At 46.4% G+C, this 27010-nt stretch overlaps 2 protein-coding genes across 10 annotated transcripts in view; both read left to right on the forward strand.

Annotated features, from left to right (window-relative positions):
- The first annotated feature begins 39 nt into the window (after positions 1 to 39).
- Positions 40 to 14119, forward strand: TMEM183A (transmembrane protein 183A). 3 transcript variants are annotated; one of them, XM_043569378.1, is made up of 8 exons: positions 40 to 268; positions 467 to 556; positions 1425 to 1592; positions 6615 to 6774; positions 7711 to 7891; positions 10348 to 10428; positions 12019 to 12174; positions 13418 to 14119. In XM_043569378.1, exons 1-8 carry the CDS (start codon positions 160 to 162, stop codon positions 13601 to 13603), a joined length of 1131 nt encoding a protein of 376 aa, XP_043425313.1. In that variant the 5' UTR covers positions 40 to 159; the 3' UTR covers positions 13604 to 14119. The 3 variants fall into 3 exon arrangements, with proteins under 3 accessions (XP_043425313.1, XP_043425314.1, XP_043425315.1); XM_043569379.1 differs by having other exon boundaries at positions 68 to 268; positions 6618 to 6774; XM_043569380.1 differs by lacking the exon at positions 1425 to 1592 and having other exon boundaries at positions 69 to 268.
- Positions 14120 to 17127: 3008 nt separating this feature from the next.
- Positions 17128 to 27010, forward strand: part of PPFIA4 (PTPRF interacting protein alpha 4) — a 51500-nt gene continuing 41617 nt past the window's right edge. For all 7 annotated transcript variants that reach the window (XM_043569104.1, XM_043569105.1, XM_043569107.1 and 4 more), the window contains exon 1: positions 17128 to 17265. The gene's annotated coding sequence lies outside the window, so the exon portion shown is untranslated. The remainder of the gene's footprint in view (positions 17266 to 27010) is intronic.

Genomic DNA, 27010 nt, shown 5'->3' on the forward strand with positions numbered 1-27010 from the left:
ACCAGGCGGTGATTGGTTTCCGAACGGGGCGTCGACCGCCAAAGCGACGCGGAGCCCTGGCCTAAGTCCTCGCGAGAGCGGCGGACTCCGGTGCGGGATGGCCGCTGAGCCGGGCGGAGCTGGCTCGCGGCTCCCGGAGCCGGCTCTCCGGCCCGAGGCATGGCCCGGGGTCCCGGCCCGCTAGGCCGGCCTCGCCCCGATACGGTCGCCATGCCCAAGAGAGGGAAGCGCCTCAAGTTCCGGGCCCACGACGCCTGCTCTGGACGAGGTGGGCGAGGGGGTGGGGGCGTTGAAAGGCTCATTGCTGGCGGCAGGGAGGGGGGCTGGACGGCGCCGGGGCGAGCGCTCGCTTGCCTGTAATGGGAGAGCGGCTGGGGCCGGGGACCTGCAGTGAGCAGGAGGTCTAGGCGGGGAGGACGCTGACGAGAGAAGGCCTCCTCCTTTGAGGGTTGATGCTGTATTTCAGTGACCGTGGCGGATTATGCCAACTCGGATCCGGCGGTCGTGAGGTCTGGACGGGTCAAGAAAGCCGTCGCCAATGCTGTTCAGCAGGAAGGTAGGCTGCCGACAAGTCTTTTCAGACTCAGGCCGTGAAGACAGAACTAGGTGTTTCATTTTCCTGGGATCCTGCCTCAGTGTTTTTCTTGGAATCCTTTGGGCATCTTCCCATAAACGTGTTTGCCGTCCTGAGTGGTCATTTATGTATTCGGAGGAGGGGAAAGGGAGGATTAGCCAAGAGCAGTAGCAGTTCCTGTAGCAGAAATATTTTATTTCTGTTTTTGCATCCAAAAAAAAAAAATATATATATATATATATCTTTGTGTACTTTTCTGTAATTTTCACTGCCTCCTTCTTGGTTATTCGTCTTTTTCCTGTGGTTCATATGTACTCTCAGTTATTCTGCAGTTTGCTTCTTTGTGTGATAACCTTGAAGTGTGCTTTTCCTTTTCTCACGCTTCTCTTACAAGCCTTTAACTCACAGGTCCCTGCGACTTGTGCTTTTATGGCACCCACTGACTCTAGCTTAGGAACAGGGTTAAATTGGATTCATTTTCTCTCATTGCTTCTCAGAATTTATGCAAACGAGAATAGCATTAACCTTTTGTTTTTTATCCTACAGGGTTTATAGTGGAAGAATAATAATGCACTCCCTTTTTCTTCAGGTCTGAAGTTGACACTTTTAAGGAGTCAATCTCTGCAACTTTGGAGTCAGATTGCTCATTTGCTTTCAGTTTTTTTTGTATTTAAATGCTACAATTTCTTTCTTTTTGGTTCTCAGCTTTCTTCAGCAGGCTCTCTCACACTCTTGCTCCCCCCTCCCCCCTTTTTCTTTTCCTCTTGGATGCTGATATCCTGCCTAAGTCGTGTCATTTGTATTTCTGGATGGGACTCTGCCATCTCATTCTCCCCTTATTTTCTTCTAGTAAAATCTCTTTGTGGCTTGGAAGCCTCCCAGGTTCCTGCAGTGGAAGCTCTTTCTGGGGTTGGTGAGCCCTGTGACATCATTGACAGCAGTGATGAGATGGATGCTCAGGAGGAGAGCATCCATGAGAGAACCGTCTCCAGAAAAAAAAAGAGCAAGAGGCACAAAGGTATAGGGCTTGTTCGCTTTTGGTTTAGTCCTGTCTGTCATGATCACTTGAAGCTGTTCGCTTTCTGAGTAGCACAAGAGATGAAGCCAGTGGAGAACCAGGGTTTGGATCTTAGTAGTGGGACAGGTTTAATATACTAGCGCTTTCTACTTTTGTCTACATTTGAGAGGAAAGGAGATTGGTAAGAGTCAGTAGGTTTCTGGAGTTGTAAATTCGACTGTACTAGCCATTCATTGAGAACATGTCACTGGTAGGTAAAAACCCATATGGTGACATGAACACAAAAAACCTTTGCATTTCGGGATTTCTGAACAGGTGAGGAAGCAAAGATGTGACCAAAAACGTTTTCCTAAATATGTGGATTGTATATAACCAGTTTCATTTCAGCTGAGGTTAGATATTACTACGGACTGTTAAGTGCTCTGCAATTGTTAATGTCTGCTTATGTCTAATAGATACTGTGGGAAATAGAAAATTATGTGATTTTATACTTTAGTGCCAATAAAACTCACACAAATGAAACAAAGAAAAATAAACTAACAGTATATAATGTGCCAGACTGTCGTGCGGTGGTTTGCCCTAGACTTAATGAATCAGACTTTCCTGGGGTAGCACCCAGAATAGCTATTCTTAAAGCTAAAGTGGTTCCAGTGATCAGCTAGAGTTAGGGGAAGCTAATGTATAAATGATATGTGTATTTTTGGTGTCAGATGTGCCAGAACTTTGACCTGTACTTGAGAGTCAGATAACAGATATTTGTATTTGTTAAAATATATTGGAACAATCAATAATTGGTGGACTGACATCGCTTTGCAATTATGCCAGTTATTGTCAGTGATACCACTGTTTTCCAGAAGGCCAAAGTTAATACTGACATTCCTCACGTTTCTTTGTTCCTTAATTTTTTGCTTGAAATCCCTACTCATCATCACCATGCTTTTAAAGGTTTATCTTGCTTTGCTTTGTTTCTGGGCACACTCCAGAGAACAGCTTACAGATTTTTAAAATCTCTTTACTGACATAAAATTCGCTCCTTTAATGTGTACAATTCAATGGCTTTAGTATGTTTACAGAGTTGTGCAACCATGAACATGATCTGAGTTGAGAACATTTCTATCACCCCAAACCTCTTAGCATTATTCCTCATTTCCTCCTAATCCTCCTGGTCCCCCTAGCCTACCCCCAACCACTGATTTACCTTCTGTCTCTAGATTTGCCTGTTCTGGACATTTCATATAAATGGAATCATACGATATGTGGTCTTTTGTGTCTAGCTGTTTTCATTTAGCATGTTTTCAAGTTCATCCATTTTGTAGGATATAACAGTACTTCAGTTTATTTGGCTATTTTTTAAAAAAACATTAAAAAAGTTTTTTTTTTTTAGTGTTTATTTTTGAGAGAGAGACACACAGAGTGTGAGCAGGGTAGGGGTAGAGAGAGAGGGAAACACAGAACCTGAGGCAGGCTCCAGGCTTTGAGCTGTTAGCACAGAGCCTGACGCGGGGCTTGAACCCACGGAATGCAAGATCATGACCTGAGCTGAAGTCGCGGATGCTTAACCAACTGAGCCACCCAGGCGCCCCTGTTGGTATTTTGAATAATGCTGCTGTGAATGCTCTTGTACAAGTTTTTGTATGGACGCATATTTTCATTTCTGTTGGGTAGGAGTGAAAGTGCTGAATCACATGGTAACTCTGGTTTAACTTTTTGAGTAATTGCCAGTGTGTTTTTTGTAGTTTCCATTTTACATTCCCACCAGTAATGTAAAGAGTTCCAGTTTCTCTGCATTCTCACCAACACTTGTTATTGTCTGACTTTTTAAATTAAAGCCATCATAGTGGATGTCAGGTGTATGTCATGGTTTAGATTTGTGTTTCTCTGATGGCTAATGATGTTGAGCATCTTTTCATGTGTGCTTAGTGCCCATTTGTATGTCTTCTTTAGAGAAATGTCTACTCAAATCTTTTGCCCATTTAAAAAAAATTTTTTTTTAACATTTATTCATTTTTGAGAGACAGAGACAGAACGCAAGTGGGGGTGGGGCAGAGAGAAAGGGAGACACAGAATCCGAAGCAGGCTCCAGGCTCTGAGCTGTCATCACAGAGCCTGATGTGGGGCTCGAACTCACAGACCGTGAGATCATGACCTGAACCGAAGGTGGATGCTTAACCAACAGCCACCCAGGCACCCCATCCTTTGCCCATTTTTAAGTTGGGTTATCTTTTTATTACTGAGTTGTGAGAATTCTTTGTGTATTCAGGATACAAGTCACTTACCAGATACATAATTTGTGGCTTTCAGGTTTAACTATAATTCATCTTTTAGTTCTCTGCTCTGCTTTACTTTCATTAGGTTCCTTCATTCTAGTCAGACCGGTCTGTTTTTTTTTACCTTCTCTTTTTAGCTTCTTTTTTTTTTTTTTTTTAAATTTTTTTTTTTCAACGTTTATTTATTTTTGGGACAGAGAGAGACAGAGCATGAACGGGGGAGGGGCAGAGAGAGAGGGAGACACAGAATCGGAAGCAGGCTCCAGGCTCCGAGCCATCAGCCCAGAGCCTGACGCGGGGCTCGAACTCACGGACCGCAAGATCGTGACCTGGCTGAAGTCGGACGCTTAACCGACTGCGCCACCCAGGCGCCCCTTTAGCTTCTTTTTAATGAAACAAATACAGAAGAAGAGAAAATAGTATAATGAGTCCCATAGCTGTTACCGAGCATTAACACTTATCAACTTATGGCCATTTTTATTTCAACCACTACTCCCCCACCTCAACACACACACTGGATTATTCTGAAACAATTTCCGGGTATCCTGTTATTATCTGTAAATATTTTGGTAGTTCCCTCCAAAAGACAAATACTCTTTAACAACAACAACAAAATTAATCCTGTCTAAAAAGGTTAATAGTAATTTCTTAATAGTATCAGAATCTTGTTAGGCTTGTCTCTTTATTGCTGTCACATGTGTTTTGTTTTTCTAGGTCTCTGGGTTTTATGTTTACTGTTTATTTCACTTGGAGTACTTTTCTCTTAAGCTATATCTATCAAAGTTCTTTATGTCCTTCATGGCTTATCTCCAAGAGGCTTTCTTTTACTGATTCCATTTCCTGCATCTTGAAATTTCTTAATAATGATGTTTCAAACACTGACAGTTCTTCAGTAGTTACCAAGTTTTGTCCCTAAAGATGAACATTTTTATTTTTTTTTTCTTTTTCAAATTTTTTTTTTTTAACGTTTATTTATTTTTGAGACAGAGAGAGACAGAGCATGAATGGGGAAGGGGCAGAGAGAGAGGGAGACACAGAATCGGAAGCAGGCTCCAGGCTCTGAGCCATCAGCACAGAGCCCGACGCGGGGCTCGAACTCACGGACCGTGAGATCGTGACCTGAGCTGAAGTCGGAGGCTTAACCGACTGAGCCACCCAGGCGCCCCAAGATGAACATTTTTAAACCGCACTCTGCTTTGTACAGCTCCTTATGGGACTCAGTGGGAGAAATTCTGATAGTCCTTTTCATTCTTCTTTAGGGAGAGATTTAATGTGGGAGAAGGTGGGGCCCAAACATGGCACACTTAACCTTAAATGGTTACCAGAAATTATAAGGAAGAATTGGCAACCAGAGAAGAGGATGTTGTTTTGGAGTCGTTGGTCCGTGTAACGAAGAATCTAATGCAACAACCTGATTGAGTCATATAGCTGCAGGAAGCTGTTAGCTAAAAAAGTAGAGGCAGCTTTGGGGAGGTAGTGTAGGGTACTTTTGCCCAGGAAAGAGAAAGAAGAAAAGTTCTTTTTGGATAGTTGTGTGACTAGGTCTGAATTACAGGTTAGGGTTAGGGTTTGTCCAGGTGCAGATATCTTTATAGAGTGTGAGTTTTTGTTTGAACTTGAGACATCTGATGGACCTCAGAGTTAAGAGAATGAACCCTGATGAGGTCTGAAGGAGGAGGAGGTGGGGATATGTTGTCACAGGGCATCTTTGAATACTGAATGCTCCTGACCAGGATCATAGGTCAAACTGGCAATGAAACGAGGAACTGGAAGGAAAGAAACATGTCTACAGGCATTTATTGAGTGATGAAGATATGCTGTAACTTACCTGCTGTTTTACTTAGTTTACACTTTGAGGTTTCATCATACCATTTTAAAATCAGTTGTTTTTTTTTTTTTTTAGAATGACTGAATTGAAGAAAATGTTTAGTGGATGGGGACTGTGAGGGAAATCAAGGCAGAGTGTTTTGTTTTGTTTTTTTAAGTAGGCTTCATGCCCAGCGTGGAGCCCAACATGAGGCCTGAACTCATTACCCTGATATCAAGACCTGAGCTGAGATCAAGAATCTTTTTTTTTTTAACATTTTTTTAAAGTTTATTTTTGAGAGAGAGAGAGAACGAGAGAGAGAATGAGAGAGAGAACATGAGCAGGAGAGGGGCAGAGAGAGAGGGAGACAGAATCCGAAACAAGCTCTAGGCTGTCAGCACAGAGCCTGATGGGGGACTTGAACTTGGGAACTGTGAGATCATGACCTGAGCTGAAGTTGGACGCTCAACTGACTGAGCCACTCAGGCACCCCTGAGATCAAGAATCTGATTCTCAACCAACTGAGCCACCCAGAGGCAGAGTTCGTGGTGCAAAGCTAGAATTTGGAGTAAAACCTGGGTTCTGTTTACCTTAACCTAGTGCCAAGGTTGTGTCTTATTACTAATAAAATGGGCGCAGTAATATTTTCCTTATTTCTGTTGAAGAATTATTGGAGTGGAATGGTATAATGTATGCAGAAGTACTTTGGCAAACTTCAAAATAGTGTTTGAATAGTTGTTAAATATATGGCCTAGTCACTTGGGCTACAGGAAGCAAAAGTTTCTAGCAGCTAGAATAAGCAGGAAATGATGAGCCTGACAGGCTTTCTTGGACCTGTTTAAAACCGTTTTTTTAACAGTGCAAGCCCTGGGAGAATTGAAATGATTGGGGATCTTTAGGTATGTGTGTAATAGAAGGTCAAAGGTTATATTCTCTTTTCTGTTTCAGAAGACCTGGACGGGGCGGGAGGAGAAGAGTATCCCATGGATATTTGGCTATTGCTGGCCTCCTATATCCGTCCTGAGGACATTGTGAATTTTTCCCTGATTTGTAAGAATGCCTGGACTGTCACTTGCACTGCTGCCTTTTGGACCAGGTTGTACCGAAGGTGCGACCACAGAGAGCTCACTCTGTTGTCTTTGTAGCTGATTTCATTGCTGATTATGATTTGGAGCTACTCCCTGGCTAGTGACTGTTTTCACTTTCTCTGCTCCATGCCGGGCGTGAGCCTAGCTTTGGACTCCTTGAGCCCCTCTTTTTTTTTTTTTTTTTTTTAAATATGAAATTTATTGTCAAATTGGTTTCCATGCAACACCCAGTGCTCATCCCAAATTGAGCCCCTCTTTAATTTAAAATTGGTGTTATTAATTCATCCAGGTAATTGTCTTCCCTATGGTTGCCCCCTCCCCCATCCAGTATCCACTTTTAACAAAAAGTCTTGCTTCGGGTCTCACAAAGAGTGGTCTTTGACTTTTCTTCATAAGTTTATTTTAACTAGAATTTTCAAAAGCTACAGATGTCTATCTGCTTACCTTTCTAACTGGGTTCATTGTTTCTTAGTTTGCTAATTATCATGAAGTATCGTAGAGTTTTTGTACTCATGTTGCCCTGTGTATAGTTGTAGAGGTGAGAGTGAGGAGCAAGTGAATGATATAATTAGTAAGACGGCTAGCTTTTGCTACCAGATGCAGAAATGTAACGAAGATTATAAACTCTCAGTAAGGATGTTATGGGGAGAGATGTTGAGGTGGAAGTATGTAGAGAACTTGTTGAGACATGAAACACATGAGTGGACTGCAGGATTACAAGATATATGTGAATTGGTTTTTGCATAGCAAAGAAGTAAAAATAGCTAAGAAATGAAGAAGTGGTGGTGGTGGTGGTGGTGTGTGTACACGTGTGTGCCTGGGAGAACACTGGGGACAAGCTAACTACTGGCCAGTAGAATCATACAGTTAGGTTCATATGGAGAATAGGAATCCTAGGGGACCCAGAGCAGGACAGATAGGCCACATATTGGTAGGAGTAATGTGTCCTGTTTCAGGCACTACACGCTGGATGCCTCTCTGCCTTTGCGCCTGCGACCAGAGTCCATGGAGAAGCTGCGCTGTCTCCGGGCATGTGTGATCCGATCTCTGTACCATATGTATGAGCCATTTGCTGCTCGAATCTCCAAGAATCCAGCCATTCCAGAAAGCACTCCCAGCACATTAAAGAATTCCAAAGTAAGTGAGAATTATTGTTGGTGCCTAACTAGTGGACTCTTGTATGGTGGGCCTATTAATATGGCTTATCTCCAGCTTTCTTGATGGGGAGGGCTAGGGCTATAGGTTCCAGGCTGCTAGGGGACTAATGGAAGCTTTCAGGACTCAAGGGTTTCACTTCTCTAAGACATTCCTGCTCTGCTGGGCTGGCTTTTCTTACCTTTACCTTAAAGCTTTCTTGTGCTTCTAGCATATTCTTTATTCTCTTTACTTTATTCTCATGCATTGTACATTGGATCACTTTAGATGGTTTTGATGGTTTGGGTTAGGAAGAGCACAACTCAAACGGTAAATGTAAACTGTAATTCTTAACAAGGTGCTTTAAATCACGATGCAAAGATACAACACGAACACCTTAGTAATTTTCTTTTCTGAATGTGACCTTGATGTCTAGGCTTCTTGTTTCTTGTTGACCTCGTTAAAAGGTTTTGGTACAGACTTTAGCATATGCTAAGTGCCCACTGTTGCCAAGCTCTGGGCTAGGTCATTTCAGAGAGTATAAGGTACTCACGCTCGTAGATTTTAGCTCTCTCAAATTCTTGCTGTGTCCTAGGCTATTTCTTATATCTTGGGATTTCCCCAGTAGTTTTTATTCATACGTTGTATTCAAGTATCTGGCATTCTTCTGATTTGTAAATAGGTCTATCAGCCTTTGGTCCTTTCTCTCCTTTTCGCCATATTGAAATACCCAGCGAACCCACTTTTGCCGAGCTAGACCAGTACAACAGACACGATCACTTAGGCAAGTTGATGCCTCAGCCTGTTTCTCCTTCAACTAATACCGTTGTCTACATTCTGTCTCTTATGAGTTGTGGGTAAATTTTATTAGTCTGTTCCTACCCCAGCTCTGGTGTTCTATAGCCCTTTCCGTTCTCTTCTATTTTGTTTCTGCGCTTTGGGTGTTCTGATTCTTCTCGCCTAGTTTAGCTCCAGTGTGATACTATTCTACCTGCTACATGTTGGTTGAAAGGGTACTGTTGGTTTCAGGATTATCGAGGTTCCTTCCAGGATTGCAAACTGAGATGATCAGGGTTATGGGCTGAGCTCAATTTAATACCACACTCGCTGGTGGCTTTAGGGCAAGAGTAGAATGCGGGGCGAGTAGAATTTCACCCAGCAGCTGCTTCCGCTAGTAATATGAGTGGACGGTATATCATCTCACACTTGCAGTTTGCCTCCCCCAGAAACATTTGATAGTATCAGACCAAGTATGAGGAGGTGGGGATCATCCCAAAGCTACACATCGTGCCAGGTGTGAGTCATTTGCTGGGAGTAGAGCAGCACTGGGCGAACTCCTCATGCCTGACACATCCTAGCGGCTCCAGTGCACAATGCAAGTGCTACTGCCTAAATCGAAAATACCTCTGGCTTCATAGTCTTATCACTTATATTAATTTTTTAAAAGTAGATTATAAAAAGCCAAGGTGGTGAAACCTAAGGTCTTATTCCAGATAGTAAGCCCAGGCCTCTTGGCTGCTTCTTTTGTGCCTTGTTGTTAGAGATCTCTTAAGAGGATGTGGGACCTGCAGTGGCAGGTGTCCCATGCATGGCCTTGCCACTTGTATAACCACAATCGCATGGCATTCAGGGAGTTGGCAGCATGCCTAAAGGAAGTTGTCCCACGTTCCTGGACTCCAGCTTTTCGTATTTGATTCTCCCTCTCTCTCTTTTCAATAGCATAGCTTGTATGGGACACTGGAGCCGTTGTGATGGCAGCAGAAGTGTCTGCCCCTTAAAGCCAAGCCCATTATTTTTGATGGAACAGCAGGACGTACAGGGCATGTCTGAAGGGCAGGACAGCTGGCACGGCGGACGACCCACCCCTTATCCCCTGGGAGGTACTTAACTTCTTGTGTTAACCCTAGCTGTAGCCTGACTTTCACTGAGGGGCTTACTTGAGACTGAATTCAGCCCAGCTCTGTAGTTTTCACATCGGCTGTCTGCTCCCAGAAGGTCCTGAGTGGCTTGCTCCTGTTACAGGACCGGCCATCTCTGCCTGCCTTATGGCTTTGTTATCATCTTGCCTGGTGGCTACTGGCTGCCCTTATATTTTCATATAGAGGAGTGGCTTGCTGAATCAGAGAATGTCCCAGTCTCTAGAGACCATGTTTCTGTCTTTAAAGATGAGAACAGTGGGGGTTGACCTCAACAGCATCTGAGGTTGACTTATATTGGTCCCTCTTCTCTTTACTGAATAACCCTGGGACTGTGTCTTTTCATGTTGCACCAGTGTCAAATTGGCGGGGAGGGGTCTCTATCTGTGCCAAAGTAAAATCTCAGCATTGGGACTGTGGCTGGCTTTAGAGCTGTCAAACAGGTTTTTGCTGGTTATTTTTTGTGACCTTATTTTGATTTTTTTCCTTTTCTGTCTTATATTTATTTATTTTTGGTTTACTTTATTTTTCTTTTTCTTACAGTGCTTACTTTTCTGGTGCAGAAAGATTGTTGGGAACAGACAGGAACCAATGTGGGAATTCAACTTTAAGTTCAAAAAACAGGTATGTAGTCGTATCTTCTTGTTGTTTTTCAGGCACTATGCTGTTCTAATAAATTTCACTAGGCATAAAATTGCCTTATTAAAATCAAATAGTACACATCAAAACTTACAGAAATGCCATGAGAAGAAAAGGAAGGAGGAATTACCCTATACGAAAGAGACCTCATGGTACAATAGTGTAATGCAAAGTGGGCACTGAATCGGGGAACAAAGAGCTATAAAAGACACATGGGGACAATTCAAGAAATTTGAGGATGCTGTGAATATGAGATGATAGGCAATTGTTGTTAATTTCTTAGGTATGACGGTGACACTCTGGTTTTATGTGTCTTCATCCATGCTGAATAAGGTGGTGCATCAGTGCTGCTTTCAGATGGCTTTGCCCCTTCTGCCCCCAACGTGCGTGTGATTTGTATATGTGTGTATACATAACATGAGAGAGAGGTGGGAGGAGAGAAAATGGAATATCTAATGATAGAGGGTATACAGGAGTTTATTGCACTCTTTTATTACCTTTTCTGTATAGTTGAAGACTTTCTAAACATGGGAAAAAGGGGAAAACTTGTTATAACAATGTACTGGGGTTGTTTGCCTATCACTTTTTGTTTTTCAAAGCAAATGTATTTGCAAACAACAGTGATTTGTATGGTTTTACACCTGAGGCCGTGTGGGGAGGCCCTGAGGAAAGGGGCTGCCAAGAGGCTATGTATAAGAAGAGGAGATAGTATTCTACTCTGTCTCTGCCTTTTGCTTGGACTATACCTGAGATCTTGGCCTCTGTGAGGGTCTGCTTTGCTTGTCTTTACTTCTTGTCCTCAGCAGGCTCATTTCTTCCTTCTGTCTCCCCTACTTAGTATCTTATAGGGAGATGCATTATAAATGCGATTAGTTATCCTGCACTTGATGGTAGGTGAGTTACAGATAGGTTTATAATGAAAGTAAATCATATTTTTCCATTTGATTTTTTTTTTTTTTTAAACGTGGTTTTAAGGAAGAATTTTGGCTCTAATCATTTGATGTTAATAATAGGTCCTCAATCTGTGATACCCATTAGATGTTGATAGAAGGTCCACCATGGGATGTTTCTGGGAAGGAGCTGCAGGGCAGTCTCAGCAGTGTTCCAGCTGAGACCGGAATTAACTGCAGAAAGGTGAATGCTGAGACTTCCTTTAGTTCTGAGACTCACGACTCTTTTATTTATGGTGACTGGAATTAGACGGCCACTTCTGCTTCTGTCCCATTTGTGCAGCAGACGTTCTTTGGAGTCCAACAAGTCGCAAGGAATTTGCAATCTTTCAAACATTGGAGAGCTTCTGATAGAGCTATAAGTTTCCATTTCTTGCCAGAAGGCCGGAAATCCCGCCTAAATGAAGCATATACCCATTGCCACATTGCTTATCCTAATGTGTTTCCTCTTCTTTCAAAAGGCAGGTTTTCCTTGATCTGTATAGAAACCAATATGTCTATAAAGAGAGGAGGTGACAGAAGAGGGATCTCATCCTTTTGTTGAGCCATAGGACTTTCACGGGTGGAGTCTTAGAGCCATGAACATTTCCTCTAAGCTATGAGAGTAATTCTCAGTTCTCTTCAGTCCCCTAGATTAAAGAGCAAGTGTATGGGAGGGTTGCAGCCTCCCATTCAGTACGAAGATGTTCATACCAACCCAGACCAGGACTGCTGCCTACTACAGGTCACTACCCTCAACTTCATCTTTATTCCAATTGTCATGGGAATGATATTTACCCTGGTAAGTGGGGACAGCGTGTCATTCTTAGCTCTTTTACTTACTCTCACTATACGGAGGGCTGGACAGAAATTTATAAATTTAATCATCGAGGAAGAAATCTTTGAACAATAATTTTTTTTTAAAAAAAATTCTGAATGCAGATTTATATATTAGGAACAGATTTATGGAGGAGTCAGTCATATCTGAGAATATCTTATCTCATGTGTTTTTTGCATCTTTGTATAGTTATCGTTAATATTGGAGAAACATCATCCTTTCAGGGATAATATGGAGGCTTATATATGAGCACTGTATGTCAGGACCTTGAGGCGTGCTTGTGGTGTCATAAATGGAATACTAAAATGTAGGGTGACCACTCGGTCCCCTGTGTGATGGTGACTATTCAAGCCTTAGCCAAGAATTAGATTAGTAAACAACAAATATCTCTCTGGCCTGTTTTCCAAGTTTTTAAAAATTTTGACTGGATTGGGAACTTGAGAGTTCATGCGATTTATCTTCGCTGTCCTTTAGGCTTATGTTCAGAGCTGCGTGGGGTTCCAACCTCCACACTGAAAATAGTTTTATTCTTTTTTTAATGGTAAAATAAATAATGCATACTTCATGGAAAGGACTTAAATAATACATAAATACATCGAGAAAGGAAAGGTGACCTAGACGTTGACTGTCCTATAACTATTAACTTTTTGGGAGTTGTTCTTTATTGTGTCCATTATTATGTACATGCATACGTCCACTCTCTTAAATAATTTTGTATAACTGAGATTATATCATACATGCTGTGTTGGTTGTTAGGCACCTCTCCCCTCCCTCAAGGTTAAGTCACATTAATGACCTAGTTATATATTTAGATTCCCTGTACTTCGTGCTCCTACAGTTCTGTACAGACCAACATATACATAAACATATTTAGAGATTGTGTGGTTTATTTTACCAAACATGTGATCAGATGTATGTTTCATGCATCTTGTTTGACTTGCTGAAAATATCTCATCAGGATGCCTTCAAGTCATTTCGTATAGCTCCCACCCAGTTTTTAAAAATTGACTTCAGTGGTAGTCTGTGTGTGTATATCCTGATTTACTCAGCTATTTGAGAAGCTTTCTTTAGCAGAGTTTAAATATGAAGAAATTTCATTTTGTGGCCCAGCCAGTGTAAATTTTGTCTAGACTGTCTTATTTCAGAGTAAGCCGTAGGAAAACAAGGTTGTTGGATTTGGGGACTGAATTTGCTTTTTCTCTGCTAGTTTACTATCAATGTGAGCACGGACATGCGGCATCATCGCGTGAGACTGGTGTTCCAGGACTCTCCTGTCCGTGGCGGCCGGAAACTGCGCAGCGAACAGGGCGTGCAAATCATCCTGGACCCAGTGCACAGCGTTCGACTCTTTGACTGGTGGCATCCTCAGTACCCATTCTCCCTGAGAGCATAGTTACTGCTTCTCGTCGCTGAGGGCAGCCCTGAGCTGGGCCAGTCCATTAGTAATCAGATTCCGGTTTGGAAGGGGCGTCCGGATTGTATATCTGGTCAGTAACGCACGTGCTCTTCCAGTTCCCCGGGCTCCTGGTAGGGGAAGGAGAAGGATTGAATCGAGAGGAAAAACAACTATGATTTATAAACATATTTTAATGTAAAAAATGTGCATTTGAAAGGAGAAATGGCCCCGTTTTCTGTGTTAAACCCCATTTGGTGCTATTGAGTTTGTTGTTCTTTATTCTTTTATCCCAGCAAAAATGGATGATCTTGCTCTAGGGAAAAATTAAACTCTTGAATCTCCAAACAAGGAAGTTTCAGCCTTCCCTTGTGATCAGAGAGGAGCCTTAGAGGCCTAAAATTGTTGCTACTATTGCTTCCCATTAAGCTCCCCCTCAAATTCAAGTGAATATTTTCTCTTCTCCCTTTACCCTCCTCCAGAAATAAAGCAGGTGACAGGGTTTTCAGAATCTTAGAAGATTGACTTGTGTATCTTTCTTTAAAAATCACTTTTGGATATTTGCATAAATATTTTTTTGCCAATTTAGATTTTTGCACGAGGCTTGATAGTGGTGGTGATGATGACTTTGTGCCCTTGGTACTATACTAGGAACTTTACACGACAACACTAATTCTCATGATCCTGCAAGGTAGGTGATACTGGTCCCATTCTGTGGTTGAGAAAACTGAATCCGTGACTTACCCAAGGCCATGCAGCCAATAAATGGCGGAGGATTCTGACCCAGGTCTTTTTGCTGTCCCACAGTTAAAAAGTTCCGTTTCATTCCCTCTGGTAGATGGTGGCAAAAGGGAGGAGGCAGATTGTACATAGATAAGAAAGTAAGAGGGTAAGTAAAAATTTGATTGTGGTATACCTTATCCGTAATCAGCCTAAAAGGTATATATGAAAGAGTCTTTGGAATATGTGTTTTATTTTATTTTATTTTATTTTATTTTATTTTATTTTATTTTATTTTATTTTATTTTTTATTTTATTTATTTTTATTTTATTTATTTTATTTTATTTTATTTTATTTTATTTTATTTTATTTTATTTTATTTTTTTAATGTTTATTCATTTTTGAGAGACAGAGAGACAGAGCATGAGCAGGGAAGGGGCAGAGAGAGAGGGAGACACAGAATCCGAAGCAGGCTCCAGGCTCTGAGCTGTCAGCACAGAGCCTGACGCGGGGCTCGAACTCACGGACTGTGAGATCGTGACCTGAGCCGAAGTCGGACGCTCAACCGACTGAGCCACCCAGACACCCCTGGAATATGTGTTTCTAAGTAAATTGCAAAACAGACCAAGAAAGGCAGAAGAATAATGATATTTTCATTGAATTGTTAGGCATTTATTATGCTGAAGGTCATTTTAAAAAAAATGCATTCTGTGTTGAAACCAGCCTCCTGAACTATAAGCACTTTGTGATCTGCCTCTGCCCTGGCCTGCCCTATGCTGCCTATCATTCTGTGTGCCTACAGGAACCTGGCCTTACATCCCTGCAGAAATGCTAATGTCCTGTTAGAGGACTTGCTGTAGCTGGTGTACTCTGAGAAGAGGTTCGTGGGTGGGATTTTTGGTTTTATTTTGTCTTTCCTAACAAGATAACCTTGCTACTTGTCCTCCCTCCCCAGACCCCCAAATTAGCTGGTGTGAGCTGGATAGTAGCTGGATGGTGCCATGAGATTCAGATAGTAGTCTCAAGCCATGTAAATCTTATGGGGGTAATTATTACCACAAACCAAACTGTTAAATTAGCGTGTGGTTTTTTTCCTGAACTATCCTCCCTAACCCCTACTAGTTAAAGAATATTCTTAGGAAGCATCTGTTTAAGACGGCTGCTAATAGCTAAACCTTACCCCACACCGAGGGTGGTACTAAAAGCTGTTCACATGGAAAGTGAGCCTGGGTCAGTGAAAATCAGAATTTGAGTATGTGAATGATAAAAATAAACAACCCCCGCCCCCCTCCAAGGACAGTAACACCTTGCAAAGGTCTACAATCAAAAGTCGCTTTTTTGAGGCAGAAGGGAAGAAGCACAGAGCTCTGGTTCCCTGGACTAATGATGCCATGAAGCAGCAGGGAATTATTCTGATGGATCGTGTATACCCCATTTAGGAGGTACCTTTAAAAGGGGAGTGAAACTAATTTGGCTTAATAATTGTCTTCTGACTCAACTTCTAAGTTTTGGTATTAAACTTTGTGGTGATGATTGATACAATATTAGATACCTCCTGAGCTGTTTTCTTAGCATGATATTGACAAACACTTGGTTATGGTTTCAGCCTTCCTTCTGCATTGGCCAAGTTGCCTTTTCTAGGATGATTCATGTTTTAGTGAAAGGATGTGTGAAGTGTCCCAGGGATTTCCTTTCGAAGAACCCCAAGCCACCTGGAGAAGAGTTGGAACTTTCTGGACTACTTTTGTAAAAACTGCTTTGTAATTTTCACTTCTTAAAAGTATATCTCTTGATTTTGCTCTCAGGGTCAGACAAACAAAATTACACAAATTTAGCTGTGTTTCTCACCCCCATAATCAGAATTACTCAGATTTTCCTGTCTTCCACCAAAGATCTAAGGAAACTAAGCCACTTGGTGAATATACTGGGAGAAAGAAAAAAAAAAAAAAGAACGGTATTATGTGTCGTTCTGATTTCAACTACATACAGCATTAGTTGCAGAAGATCGGGAACATGTTGTGTGTAAATCTATAAATATGTACACATTGCATGTATATAAAAATTCTTCACACTTGTAGCAGTGCGCACCGGGTATCCTAAAGAATTGAGTAGGCACTGTGATGAGACTTCACAAACCAGATGGGAAAGATGCAATTAATAGCCACACGGGACAGGGTATGGAGCAATTCAGGAAAATGGAGAGTTTTAAGTAAAACTTGTCAGTCAGGAATCTGGCATGGAGACTGTCTTCATACTATGCGTATGTAACAGACATTTCATATTCTAGTAACAGTGTTAGCACGGACGGCTGCCTGAATTCAGGCCAGCGATACAGTTCATTGAAGTATCGCAACTGTATTCGGAAATGTATTCGGATTTCAAGGTTCCCCACTTAGGAAATAGATGCAACCAAAAGAAAAGTAATAAAGTGGTATGAGAGCAGGTGTGAAAGGTGACAAACCATTGGCAACCAGCCATTCAAAGGCCAGGACAGGCCAATTTAGGGAGCTGGTGGTTGGATTAGGAATAAGGGCAGAGTACAAATGGAGGGGCAGGACGTGTGCTCCTGGGAAGGAGGCAGGGGACTGCTGGACCCTGACACTTCAGTGGTGTTGGGTAAAACCCTGATTCTCCCACCTCCTCAGAAGGGCTCTCCGGGCCAAGCCAAGATGGCGCGCAGTAGCACAGCGGCTCTCGTCACGTGCTGGGGCAGGGGCGTGGCCTCGGGGGAGCCGGCCAGGCCCCGCCTTTCGGGGTGGGGCCAGGGGCCTTTAGGGGAGGGAGGGGCGGGGCCTAGAGGCGAGGCGCTTAGGCGCTGGCGGAGGCTGCAGCTACCTCCGCGCTCGCTCCGCTCCCTAGGACGTGTCTGGCTCCCCCGAGTCGGGGGCGGCTCCCTTCCGCCTCGGAGCTGAGCTGCCTGGCTCTCGACGACTGCAGGCAGGTGAGCGCCCAGAACCCGGGCTGGGAAAAGGATGCCTCTTCTTCCCACCTCCAGCTCCCCTCCAGTTTGGGGAGGGGTCTCTGTCTAGCGCGCCTTGGAAAACAGCCCCGTTTTACTCCGGATGTGTCGTCTCTGGCTGGCATAGATATTGCTCTCTCCGCCGCCTCTCGCCGGCTTTTGCAGTGCCCTGTGCCCTTGGGGGTGAGAATGGGGGGCGATGCCCGGTTTGCGGGAGGGCGTGGAGTTCTCCCTCATCTCCACCATCCTCGGAGGAGGGGGGCTGAGTTGGCAAGTCTCCCGGTGGGAGCTAGATGGACTGCGCCCCCATTTCCCATCCAGGAGAGTCAGAGAAAAAGCACCTCTTAGCTCTTGGGCCGGCTCCGCTGCTTTGGGCACAGGAGGTACTGAGGTCTTCGAGCTTGCCGGGGGTCTTAATCCTTCCCGCGTTGCTCCTAACACCCCTTCTTAATATCGCTAGCTCTCATTTCCTTGAACTGCCAGTCTCAGGCTGTGCCAGAAATGCCCCCATCTCCGCAGTGCCGGGGCTGGGATGGAAGGAGCGGCCAACCCGAGGTCTGGTGGGGGTGGGGGTGAGAGTGGGCGCAACCGGAAAAGAGGGCTGGAATAGATTCCTGAACTGGGAGGATGGGAGTGGGGAGTTGACTTTGAACCACGCAGTAGGAGTGTTTTCCAGTATAGATCCTGCAGGTTTTGATGGTGGGTGAGAAGAGAGAGGTCAGGTTGGAGGACTTGGAAATGTGGTGTGGGTGGTTTTCTTTGAGAAGGAGGGAGGGATCCAGGACAAGGTGCCACTAGGAGCTGATGTCACCTTTGAGGAGAGTTCTGCTGGCAGTATCCATTTAGAGGGATATGTTTGTTGGGGCTGCTATTCTGCTGTTCTATGTGGTGAGCGAGTGGTTAAGGAGGAGGCTTTGCTTAGTTAGCATGGAGATCCCCTCCTGGTGGGAGCTGAACAGGCCCCTCCAGTAGCCAGGTTTCAGGGACTTCCCTGTCTTTCCAGAGCTGTTGGAACTGATACCTAGTACTTTTGTTCAACACCCAGCAAACATTTATTTGGTACCTACTGTGTGCCAAGCACGATGCTATGTGCTGGGTCTTTTGAAGGCAATTTACAGCAATGGAGCAGCTGAAAGGTACACACTGTTAACAACTCCCCCGCTCCCATTTTGTTGCACTGCTGTTGGATTAGGAAAAAGCAGAGCCCTGTCTACATGCTTTCAAACAGCTGTCTGAACTGGATTCCAACCCATCCACCCACTACCACTATTAACTGGACAGGTAGTCCCAAGAGAACCTGCCTTAGCAAAAGGGACAGTTTGAACGATTTTTCTTGGCTATTTTCTAGGACTTTGTCCTGAGGCCCGAGGAGGCTGCCTGAGATAAATAGCATCTCAAAATAATGAGATGATGAATCGCACAATGATTATTAGAGGCCAAGAATGCACGAGACACTCGGCACAGTGGGAGATGCCCTCTTGTGGAAGATAGAAGAGTGTGGGGAACGGGGTGTGAGAAATCTCATTTAGTGGTACCTGGGCATGTGCGGATGAGCATGTCATGATGTCAGAACCGTGGAGTATATGAGGTCTGGCAGTTGGGTGATAAGGAGGGATTGGAGGGGCAGGGCAGGGCAGGCAACCAGGCTCCTAGGTCTCTTCTCTGAGTTGACTGCTGGAATCTTAGAGTTGCCAAGAGTTGTCAGGGATTTCAGTGGATCTTTCAGAGCCTATGAGGCTAGCAGGGTGCGAGCTGGGGAGGGGAGGAGGAGTCAAGTGTGAAGGCTCGGTAGGGCCAGGGAGCCGGAGACCAAGGGGGCTTTAGGATATGGAGACACTAGCTGAGGCCTTTTTATGCCGGGGGGACTCTCCCCTGGGGCCTTAGGCCCTTGGATGGGTTGCTGTAGGAGCAAAGGTGTGGCTTCCGATTGGCATGGGGTTGTGCGTGGCATGTGTGTCCTGGAGAGGAGGTGGTAAGGAGCAGAGAGGACCACAAGAGTAAAAGCTGCCTCAGAGTCTAGGTCCCAGGTATGGAATCAGGAGGAATGGAGGGGAGGTCACAGGGAGGGGTGGTGTGTATTGCAGCCACATGAAGTCACCATCTGTCCCCCCTCTGGCCTGCTAGCTCACTGACCTATAATTAGCTCTGGAGGGCATACGGTGCTGGCTCACAGGAGCGTGGCACTGTGGATGGCTAGTGGGGTAAAAAGTACTCTGATGGACCGTGGTGCCTGGCCAAATCTGAGAGGGGCAGCTTCTAGGGGACCCTCAGTCTTTGCTGTGCAGGGAGGGGCCTGTGGGAACTCAGAATGCCACGGGGCAGGGCCGGTGGGGGGGAAGTAGCCGTGGGAGAAGGAGCCCTGAGCTTGGATGGTGTGAAACTCCAGGGCTGGGCGGGGCTTGAGGACTGCCCTCTTCTCCTTAGCAATGGCTTTCCAATCCCACAGGAAACATTGCTGCCCAGTGCATTGCTCTGGTCTCCGAGAGCCTTGGGTCCTACAGACCCCTCTCCCGTCAGGTGTCTTCTGTTCCGCCAGGCGAGGCCAGCTCCAGCACGGAACAGCTTCTTGCCTGTTGGGCTGAGAGGGCTTGGCTAGGGCTGCTTCATTCTGAGAGAGCTGGAGGAGAAACTGCCACTGGTTAATTCAATTGGACATACTCCCAAGTGGTGCTCGGGGCTGACCCCAAGGCTGTGTCAGAGACGGGTTGTTTGGTGATGTGCTACCCTCTGTTGCTTTCGAGCCATTTCTTGTATACGGTAGTCCCCCTTGTTGCAGGGGGACCCGCGGCATTCCAGCACCCTCCGTGGATGCCTGAAACCGTGGATAGTACCAAATCCTAGGTATGGTGTATTTTTTTTCTTATGCTACACACCTATGATAGTTTATAAGTTAGGCACAGTGAGAGATCGGCAACAATAACTGATAACAAAATAGAACAATTGTAACAACAGACTGTAATGAAAGTTACGTGTGAATGTGGTCTCTCTCCCTAAACATCTTACTGAACTCGCCTTTGTTCTTGTGACGACGTGAAATGACAAAGGGCCACAAGATGAGATGAAGCGAGATGAATGACGTAGGCACTGTGATGCCGCCTTAGGCTGCTGTTGACCTTCTGATGATACATCAGAAGGAGGATCCTCTGTGGTTGACCACAGGTAGCTGAGATCCCAGAAAATGAGACTGTGGATCGACGAAGGGGCAGGGGGGAACCACTCTATCTGTGTCCTCTCAAGTAGACTGTGAACTTCTGGAGGGTTGACGGCATATCTCACACGCCTTTTGACTCTATAACAACTCTTAGAATCCAGTATTGGATTCATGGAAATCAGCTCAATATGTAGTTGTTGGATTGAATCAAAGAGGTCTGTCTTCTGATTCCCTGGGTTCAAAGAAGCAGGGCTGCCTTGCAACTAGAAATATTTAACTAGAGCAGAGAAGCCCCTGGGGACCCCGTACAGTGTGGTCTTACATCTCAGTGGGAGAATTAGATTCTATAGGCAGTAGGTAAAGTGAAAATCCCCAGATCTCCCATGAGGCATGGTGTATGGGTTTAGGTCTCTAATGCTGAACAGTGGCGTTACTGTAGATCAACAAATACATTATGTTAATAGTATTCATGGTATATTAATTGTATAATATGTGCAGTGATTTTTTAAGAGCGTATGTACAGTATAATTTTGTGGTTAAGTGTCAGATGAAGTAGCTGCTTTGCATTAGAGGCTTTTATTGCATATTTTGCTTGGCCAATAGAGTTGAAGTCTCGTAACTAAAATATGTGGCTGATGTGACTTCATGGCCACTGTCTTCAGACGGATAACTGTCATTTCAGAGGGGAGACAGGTTTGCATTCGGTGCAAGGAAAAGTTTCCTTAGGACAACGAGGGCTACCTCATTTAGCGGTGAGCTCCCATTCCCGAAGGATCATCAAATGAAGACTGAGCTGTCAGGGGTGTGTAGAAGGAACTCCCACCTTGTGTGGGAGGTTGGTCTACGTGACCTCGGAGAACCCTTCCAAGTAGGAATGTGCAGTTCTAGGTAAGGGACAGGGTAGGGTGGGCAGTGGATGGCAGGGGTCCTTGGCACATGCCACAGAAGAGGACTCTCCTTTGGCTTGGAGGAGGATGCTGAGAGTGGAAGGCTTGGGGGGTGGGGGCCAGGCTAGGACCTCGGCCTGGGCTGTTTTATGACGAACGATGTTCTGGGAGATCCAGGGGGTGTCCACCGCCATCTCTGATGCACCTGGAGCCCTGGGCCTGGGAGACCTGCAGGGCAGCTCTGATGGGTGGCAGTATAGAAGGGTGGGCTGGACCCAGTTCCTTGAACTCCGCTCACACGAGACTAACTGTGGAGCACCCCCAAAATGTTTGGCTTTTGTTTGGGGCAGAGTGCCTGGAACAAATGGAGTTGTCATTCTTTCACTGTCATCCCCGTCCCTCCCTCTTCTCCCTCTCACACGGGTTCAAGGCCATGCGTGCCCTTCGTGCACTGACAGTCTGTCATGACCAGCGATGTATGCTTTCGTGATCAGACACACACAGCCATGCATAGGCTCTCGTGGCGCCCGCATGCTCTTAGGAGCACACGTGATTTCTTGACTCCCAGATGCCCGGGCTTATATAACCACACACACCTTCACTCCCATGACTATACACACACTCACAACACATTGTGATGATCAGACTCATAGTCATGTGTGTCATGAGCCCTTGGCGTATGACCACGCACAATCTGTCTCACCATTACACATACCTATGCACTGTCTCACGCACGTGCTCTCAGAGAGGACCCTGTCCTCACGACCGTGCTCTTACACGTGGGCACTCTCTCATGGCCATACATACACAGCACACGTTCTCATGACCGTTACACAGCATTGCACAGATACACGGGTCCCCATACACGTCCTCTGTCTCATAACCTCTCACACCCTTTTGTGCCCGCGCACACACGCGCACTTTAGGATGCTGTTCTGAGCGCTCTGGGCCTTTCGTGCCCTGGTGCCTGACAGCACTTCCATCTTGTGTCCCTGATCCCCCCCCCCCCCCCCCCCCCCCCCCCCGGGAAGTTCTGTTTTCTGCGGTGTGACAGCTCCCTAATCTGATGGGCTGATCTACCAATACAGAGGCTTCTGAGTATTTTTTTTTTTTTCAACACCAGAAGAACCCTATGTGTCCTACAGAGACCCTAGTTCTGAGAGATCTCTTATTCCCCAGATATGCCACACTTGCTACTTTGTTTCTTCTTCTGCAAACCTTATTTAAGGACATCTGTGAGTGTTAAACACTGGCTCTGCTTAGCAGAACTTGGCCCGGGTTACCGAACCTGATGATGGAAGTTCAGCCAAAGCCACGTATGTGCTGTGTGCAGTGGCCCAGCCTTACGTTTTGCTTTATGCAAGCATATGATCTGTGAGACATTCAGAATGTGGGAAAGAGTTGGTGGGCCCCCAGTGCCACCTGGGTAGCCTTCTCAGCTTTACTGCTGTGTGCCATTGACGTGCTGACTCTCTGAGGGAACATGTGTTTATTTTGGCAGGGGTCTCCTGTAGACAGTGCTTAGCCCAGGGTTTTTCTAACCTCTTTTTAGACTTGGAACCCTCTTATGCACACGAAACCTTAATCAGGTGGTCGGCCACAGTGACAGATTTGGAGCTGACGAGATTAAATTAAGAAAAGGGAGCTCGGGGGCGCCTGAGTGGCTCCATCAGACCTCACTCTTGATTTCAGCTCAGGTCATGATCTCAGGGTTCACGAGATCGAGCCCTATGTGGGGCTTTTGCTCTAACAGCGAAGAGCCTGCTTGGGATTCTTTTTCTCCCTCTCTCTGCCCCTTCCCTGCTCACGCTTTTAGAAACATTTTTTTTTTACATTTACATTTTTTTTTTACATTTATTTTATTTTTGAGAGACAGAGAGACAGAGCACAAGTGGGGAGGGGCAGAGAGAGAAGGAGACAGAATCCGAAGCAGGCTCCAGGCTCTGAGCTGTCAGCACAGAGCCCAATGTGGGGCTTGAACTCACAAACCGCCAGATCATGACCTGAACTGAGGTTGGACGCTTAACTGACAGCCACTCGGGTGCCCCACCTCTGTGCCCTTTTTCCTCCTGGGCTGCCCCTAAAGGTACTCTCTCATAGTCTCTAAATCCTGTCTTCATTTAAAGAGGTAGTTGTGATGGCTATACTTTTGGGTATTTTAGAAGAGGAAGTATTTAGAAGGGGAGACTCACAGTCTTTCTTTCCCCACTAGCCTTTGACGTTAGTCTTCCTGGGGTGGTGACAGTGAGGGTGACCATGTAGCCAGGTATGTCCAGGGTAGCCTGGTTCACACCCATGTCCTGGTGTGATTGTTAGCAGCGCCTCCATCCATTCTCAAGAAAGTCCTGGTTTGGGGCGCCTGGGTGGCTCAGTCGGTTAAGCATCCGACTTCAGCTCAGGTCATGATATTGCAGTTCATGGGTTCGAGCCCCACGTTGGGCTCTGTGCTGACAGCTCAGAGCCTGGAGCCCGCTTCGGATTCTGTCTCCTTCTCTCTCTGCCCCTCCTCTCACTCATTCTCTGTCTCTCTGCCTCTCTCTCTCTCAAAAATAAATAAATGTTAAAAAATAAAAATAAAAAAAAAAAAAGAAGGTCCTGGTTTGGATGGTAAGTTGTATGTTCACCTAAGCGATAGGCCATGTCTTGGGAAGAAGGTGGCCCATACCTGGCTGCTGGGGAGCCGCTGGGGAGATGGGCTTCACAGATACAGGCTTGGGGAACCTGCCGGATAGAGACATCGCTCCCTGCGTCTATCTGAGTGCACCCAGCATTAGGAAGGAGGGTGCCTGGGTCTGGCAGTGGGTGCTAACTGACACTTGGGTAGGGTTTTTTATTCCTCGTAACAGTTTCTGTCTCTTATCTCCTTGGACCCTCATGACAACCTATAAGATCAGTAGAGTGTATTGTGTTCTGGCCTTCATTTTCCAGATTTGGAAACTGGAAGCCCAGAGAGATAGTCTCACTGCCGGTCTTTTCGGGGGCCCGGAGAACTGGATGCTTTTGAAGGGACGTGTAGCCAGCCAGCAGTGAGAAACTGTCAGGAGAGCTTTTCTAAGGGTTTTCCTCTGGGGATGGCTTCCTGTGGCTGGTATGGATTTTTAGTTTTCTTACTGTGCTTAGAGTGAGCCCTGCCTTGAGGTGCTTTAGCGGCCTGGGGTGCTAAGAGTTAACACCGACTATGTGCTGGACAATGACCTCAGCACTCTGGGTGCATTAACGCCGGTGATCTACATATCGGCTGTCCGAGGAGGGCCTGGCTATCCTCCCCACTTCACAGATGAGGAACTGAGGCTCAGACAGATGAAGTCTCTTTCCAGAGTCGCATGTGTGGTCAGTGGGGGAGCCCGCAATCAGGCCCATCAGCCTGCTCCAGAGTCTTGCAAGGGAGGAGGGGCGCCTGTCTTGCTCTCAAGAAGCTTTACTTTTCAGAGGGCAAGAGAAAGGAACCTGCTCCCAGGCCTTGGGCCAGTGTTCACTCTTTTGGAATTCCTCTTCTTTGAACTTGGTCAGCGATGGTCTGCCCAGAAATGACTCTGCCACACGTATCTGTTCAGTTCCATGTATGTTAGGCCCCTGGCTGGAGCATCCAAAGACAAGTGGGAAATGGTTCTCACCCCAGAGTATTCAGGTGCGATGATGCGTCACAGAGACAGGTATAAAGAAAGGGCCGCGCCGGGCCCGTCGAAGGGCCAGTCTGACCTGTAGGAGAATCAGAAAGGGCTCCATGGAGGAAACAGTGTTTGAGATGGGCTTGGAAGGGTGAGCGGAAGTGCCTTAGACTGACATGGAAGGGGCCACTGAGGCAGGCTGGGTGAGATGCTAGAAGCTGACATCAGCTGACCCAGCTGGTGGGTCTGGGAGCATGACCCCAGGGTAGGGAGTAGCAGGGGAGGAGACTCACTGGGCTCTTGGGGGAGAGGAAGAGTGAGGGTGAGGCTTTTTGGGGTGGTGGGCTGAACAGGGAGAGGGGGGAGGGAGGAGAAGCTTCTGGGTTAGAGGGAAGGAGAGGTGGGCAGCTGGACTTCATTCAGAGGATTGTATCTGAAAACCCCGCAGGGTGAGGGGAGCTGAGGGCTGTTTCTGTAGTTCTTGCGGGAGTGTGGTGTGGGGTGCGGGGCTCAGGGGACTGTTGACAGCTCGGTTTGGAGTCCTTAGGGCATCTGGGGTCGGGGGAGGGCTTCAGGTGGGTGGCGGATGAGGCCTTGGAAATGAGTCACTTCCAATGGGCAAGTGACCATGGTGGCTGCTGTGCAGAGGCCTTCCCCAGGGGGCACGGGGGTGGGGGAAGCCAAGGCGATATGTCCCTAGGCTGCCTTGTCCCTGGACAAGGGCGAGAAATGGCAAAGGAGTCATGGCCTGTCTTCCCTTTCGCAACTGCCTTCCCCTCCTCCTTGGAGTCAGACAGACCGGGATCGAATCCTAGTTCTTCCTCTTACCAGATGCGTAGACTTCATTACATGACTCTGAGACCCAGTTCTCACTGGGAAGAATTGGAAGAATTGGGTCTTCCTCGTGAGGAATTGTGAGGATGGAAGTAAGTTAATAGATGTTAACCGACAGCCCAGTGCCTGGTATCGAATACGTCAGAGCTGCTATCATAATCAGTATTATTTTCCTAGAGGACCACCTCCCTCCCCTTCCTCCAGTTGAGTGGGAGCATGGGAAGGAAGGGAGCACGGCCCTCCTCTTTTGCCTCCTTGCTCTGAGGGGCTTCACCCTGAGGCCCCCTCTTGGCCAAGCTCGTGGCCCACTCACATTTAGGCACAGCTCCAGCCAGCTTTGCCCTAACCCTTTGGCCTCTACAGGGCCACCAGCTTTGCCCTCGATGAGCTCCCTCGCCATGGTGGGGCCTGCCATCTGGTAGGGCAGTAGGGAGCCAGCCCGTGTGTGTGTGTGTGTGTGTGTGTGTGTGTGTGTGTGTGTCCAGCCAGAGCATCAGACCCAAGTCAAGTGCACAGCCCTTCTGTTTGTTGGGAAGAGATGGGGGGGGGGGGTGTGTGTGTGACTCTTGGAAAGCCAGAGAGGCCTCAGATTTGCCTCTTCTGTGTTTATGAGTCCAGACACCTGGTGTGGGTCCGACCCCTCCATACACACTCACACACTTGCACTCACACTGCCTGCTCTCTCTGGAGCCCTCTTCCTCGGTGTCACAGCCTGCCCGTACTCCTCACTGGCAAAGCCCCTCAAATGCTCACTTTGGGGGCTGGTAGCTGTCGCCTCTGAATCAGGACCTGTGAGTGTTACTTAGAAATTGTGCAGGAGTTGAAAAGGCTTCTGTTAGGCTGAGATGATAATTGCGCTATTTAAAGCCGGCCCTGGAGCCAGAAGGAGCCAGGTGTCCCGACCCGGTTGCCCTAGAGCTCCTGGCTATTGTTCACCGTGCTGCACAAGTGGGGGCAGGGTAGGGGGGTCCTGGCCAGCCATCTCGGGGCATCTGCCTGGCATCGCCCTCTGGGCTCATCCTCAACCTGCTCTACGTGATGCCATTTCACTAGCGGAAGTGGAGTGGTTACCTGGCACCTGGTTGGGAGGGAGGCTGGGAAAGGCTGGGGGCAGCCAGCTTCTCAGTTGCCAGAAAGACCAGGAGGACTGGGGGAGGCCAAGCTGGACCAAATAGCCAGCACATCCCGGCGGGCAGCCTGAGGTCTGTTCTTCCTTCCTGAGAACCTCCCAGCCCCTTTTCCGTAGG

The sequence above is a fragment of the Prionailurus bengalensis genome, chromosome E4 (assembly GCF_016509475.1).
Source record: "Prionailurus bengalensis isolate Pbe53 chromosome E4, Fcat_Pben_1.1_paternal_pri, whole genome shotgun sequence".
Classification (NCBI taxonomy): domain Eukaryota; kingdom Metazoa; phylum Chordata; class Mammalia; order Carnivora; family Felidae; genus Prionailurus; species Prionailurus bengalensis.

What these genes read in the sequence shown, in the direction of transcription:
- TMEM183A (XM_043569378.1), top strand. Translation starts at nt 160, where the DNA reads ATGGCCCGGGGTCCCGGCCCGCTAGGCCGGCCTCGCCCCGATACGGTC. An exon ending in GCACATTAAAGAATTCCAAA is followed by an intron (nt 7,892 to 10,347) that starts GTAAGTGAGAAT and finishes TTTTTCTTACAG; the next exon opens with TGCTTACTTTTCTGGTGCAG. An exon ending in TGGGAATGATATTTACCCTG is followed by an intron (nt 12,175 to 13,417) that starts GTAAGTGGGGAC and finishes TTTCTCTGCTAG; the next exon opens with TTTACTATCAATGTGAGCAC.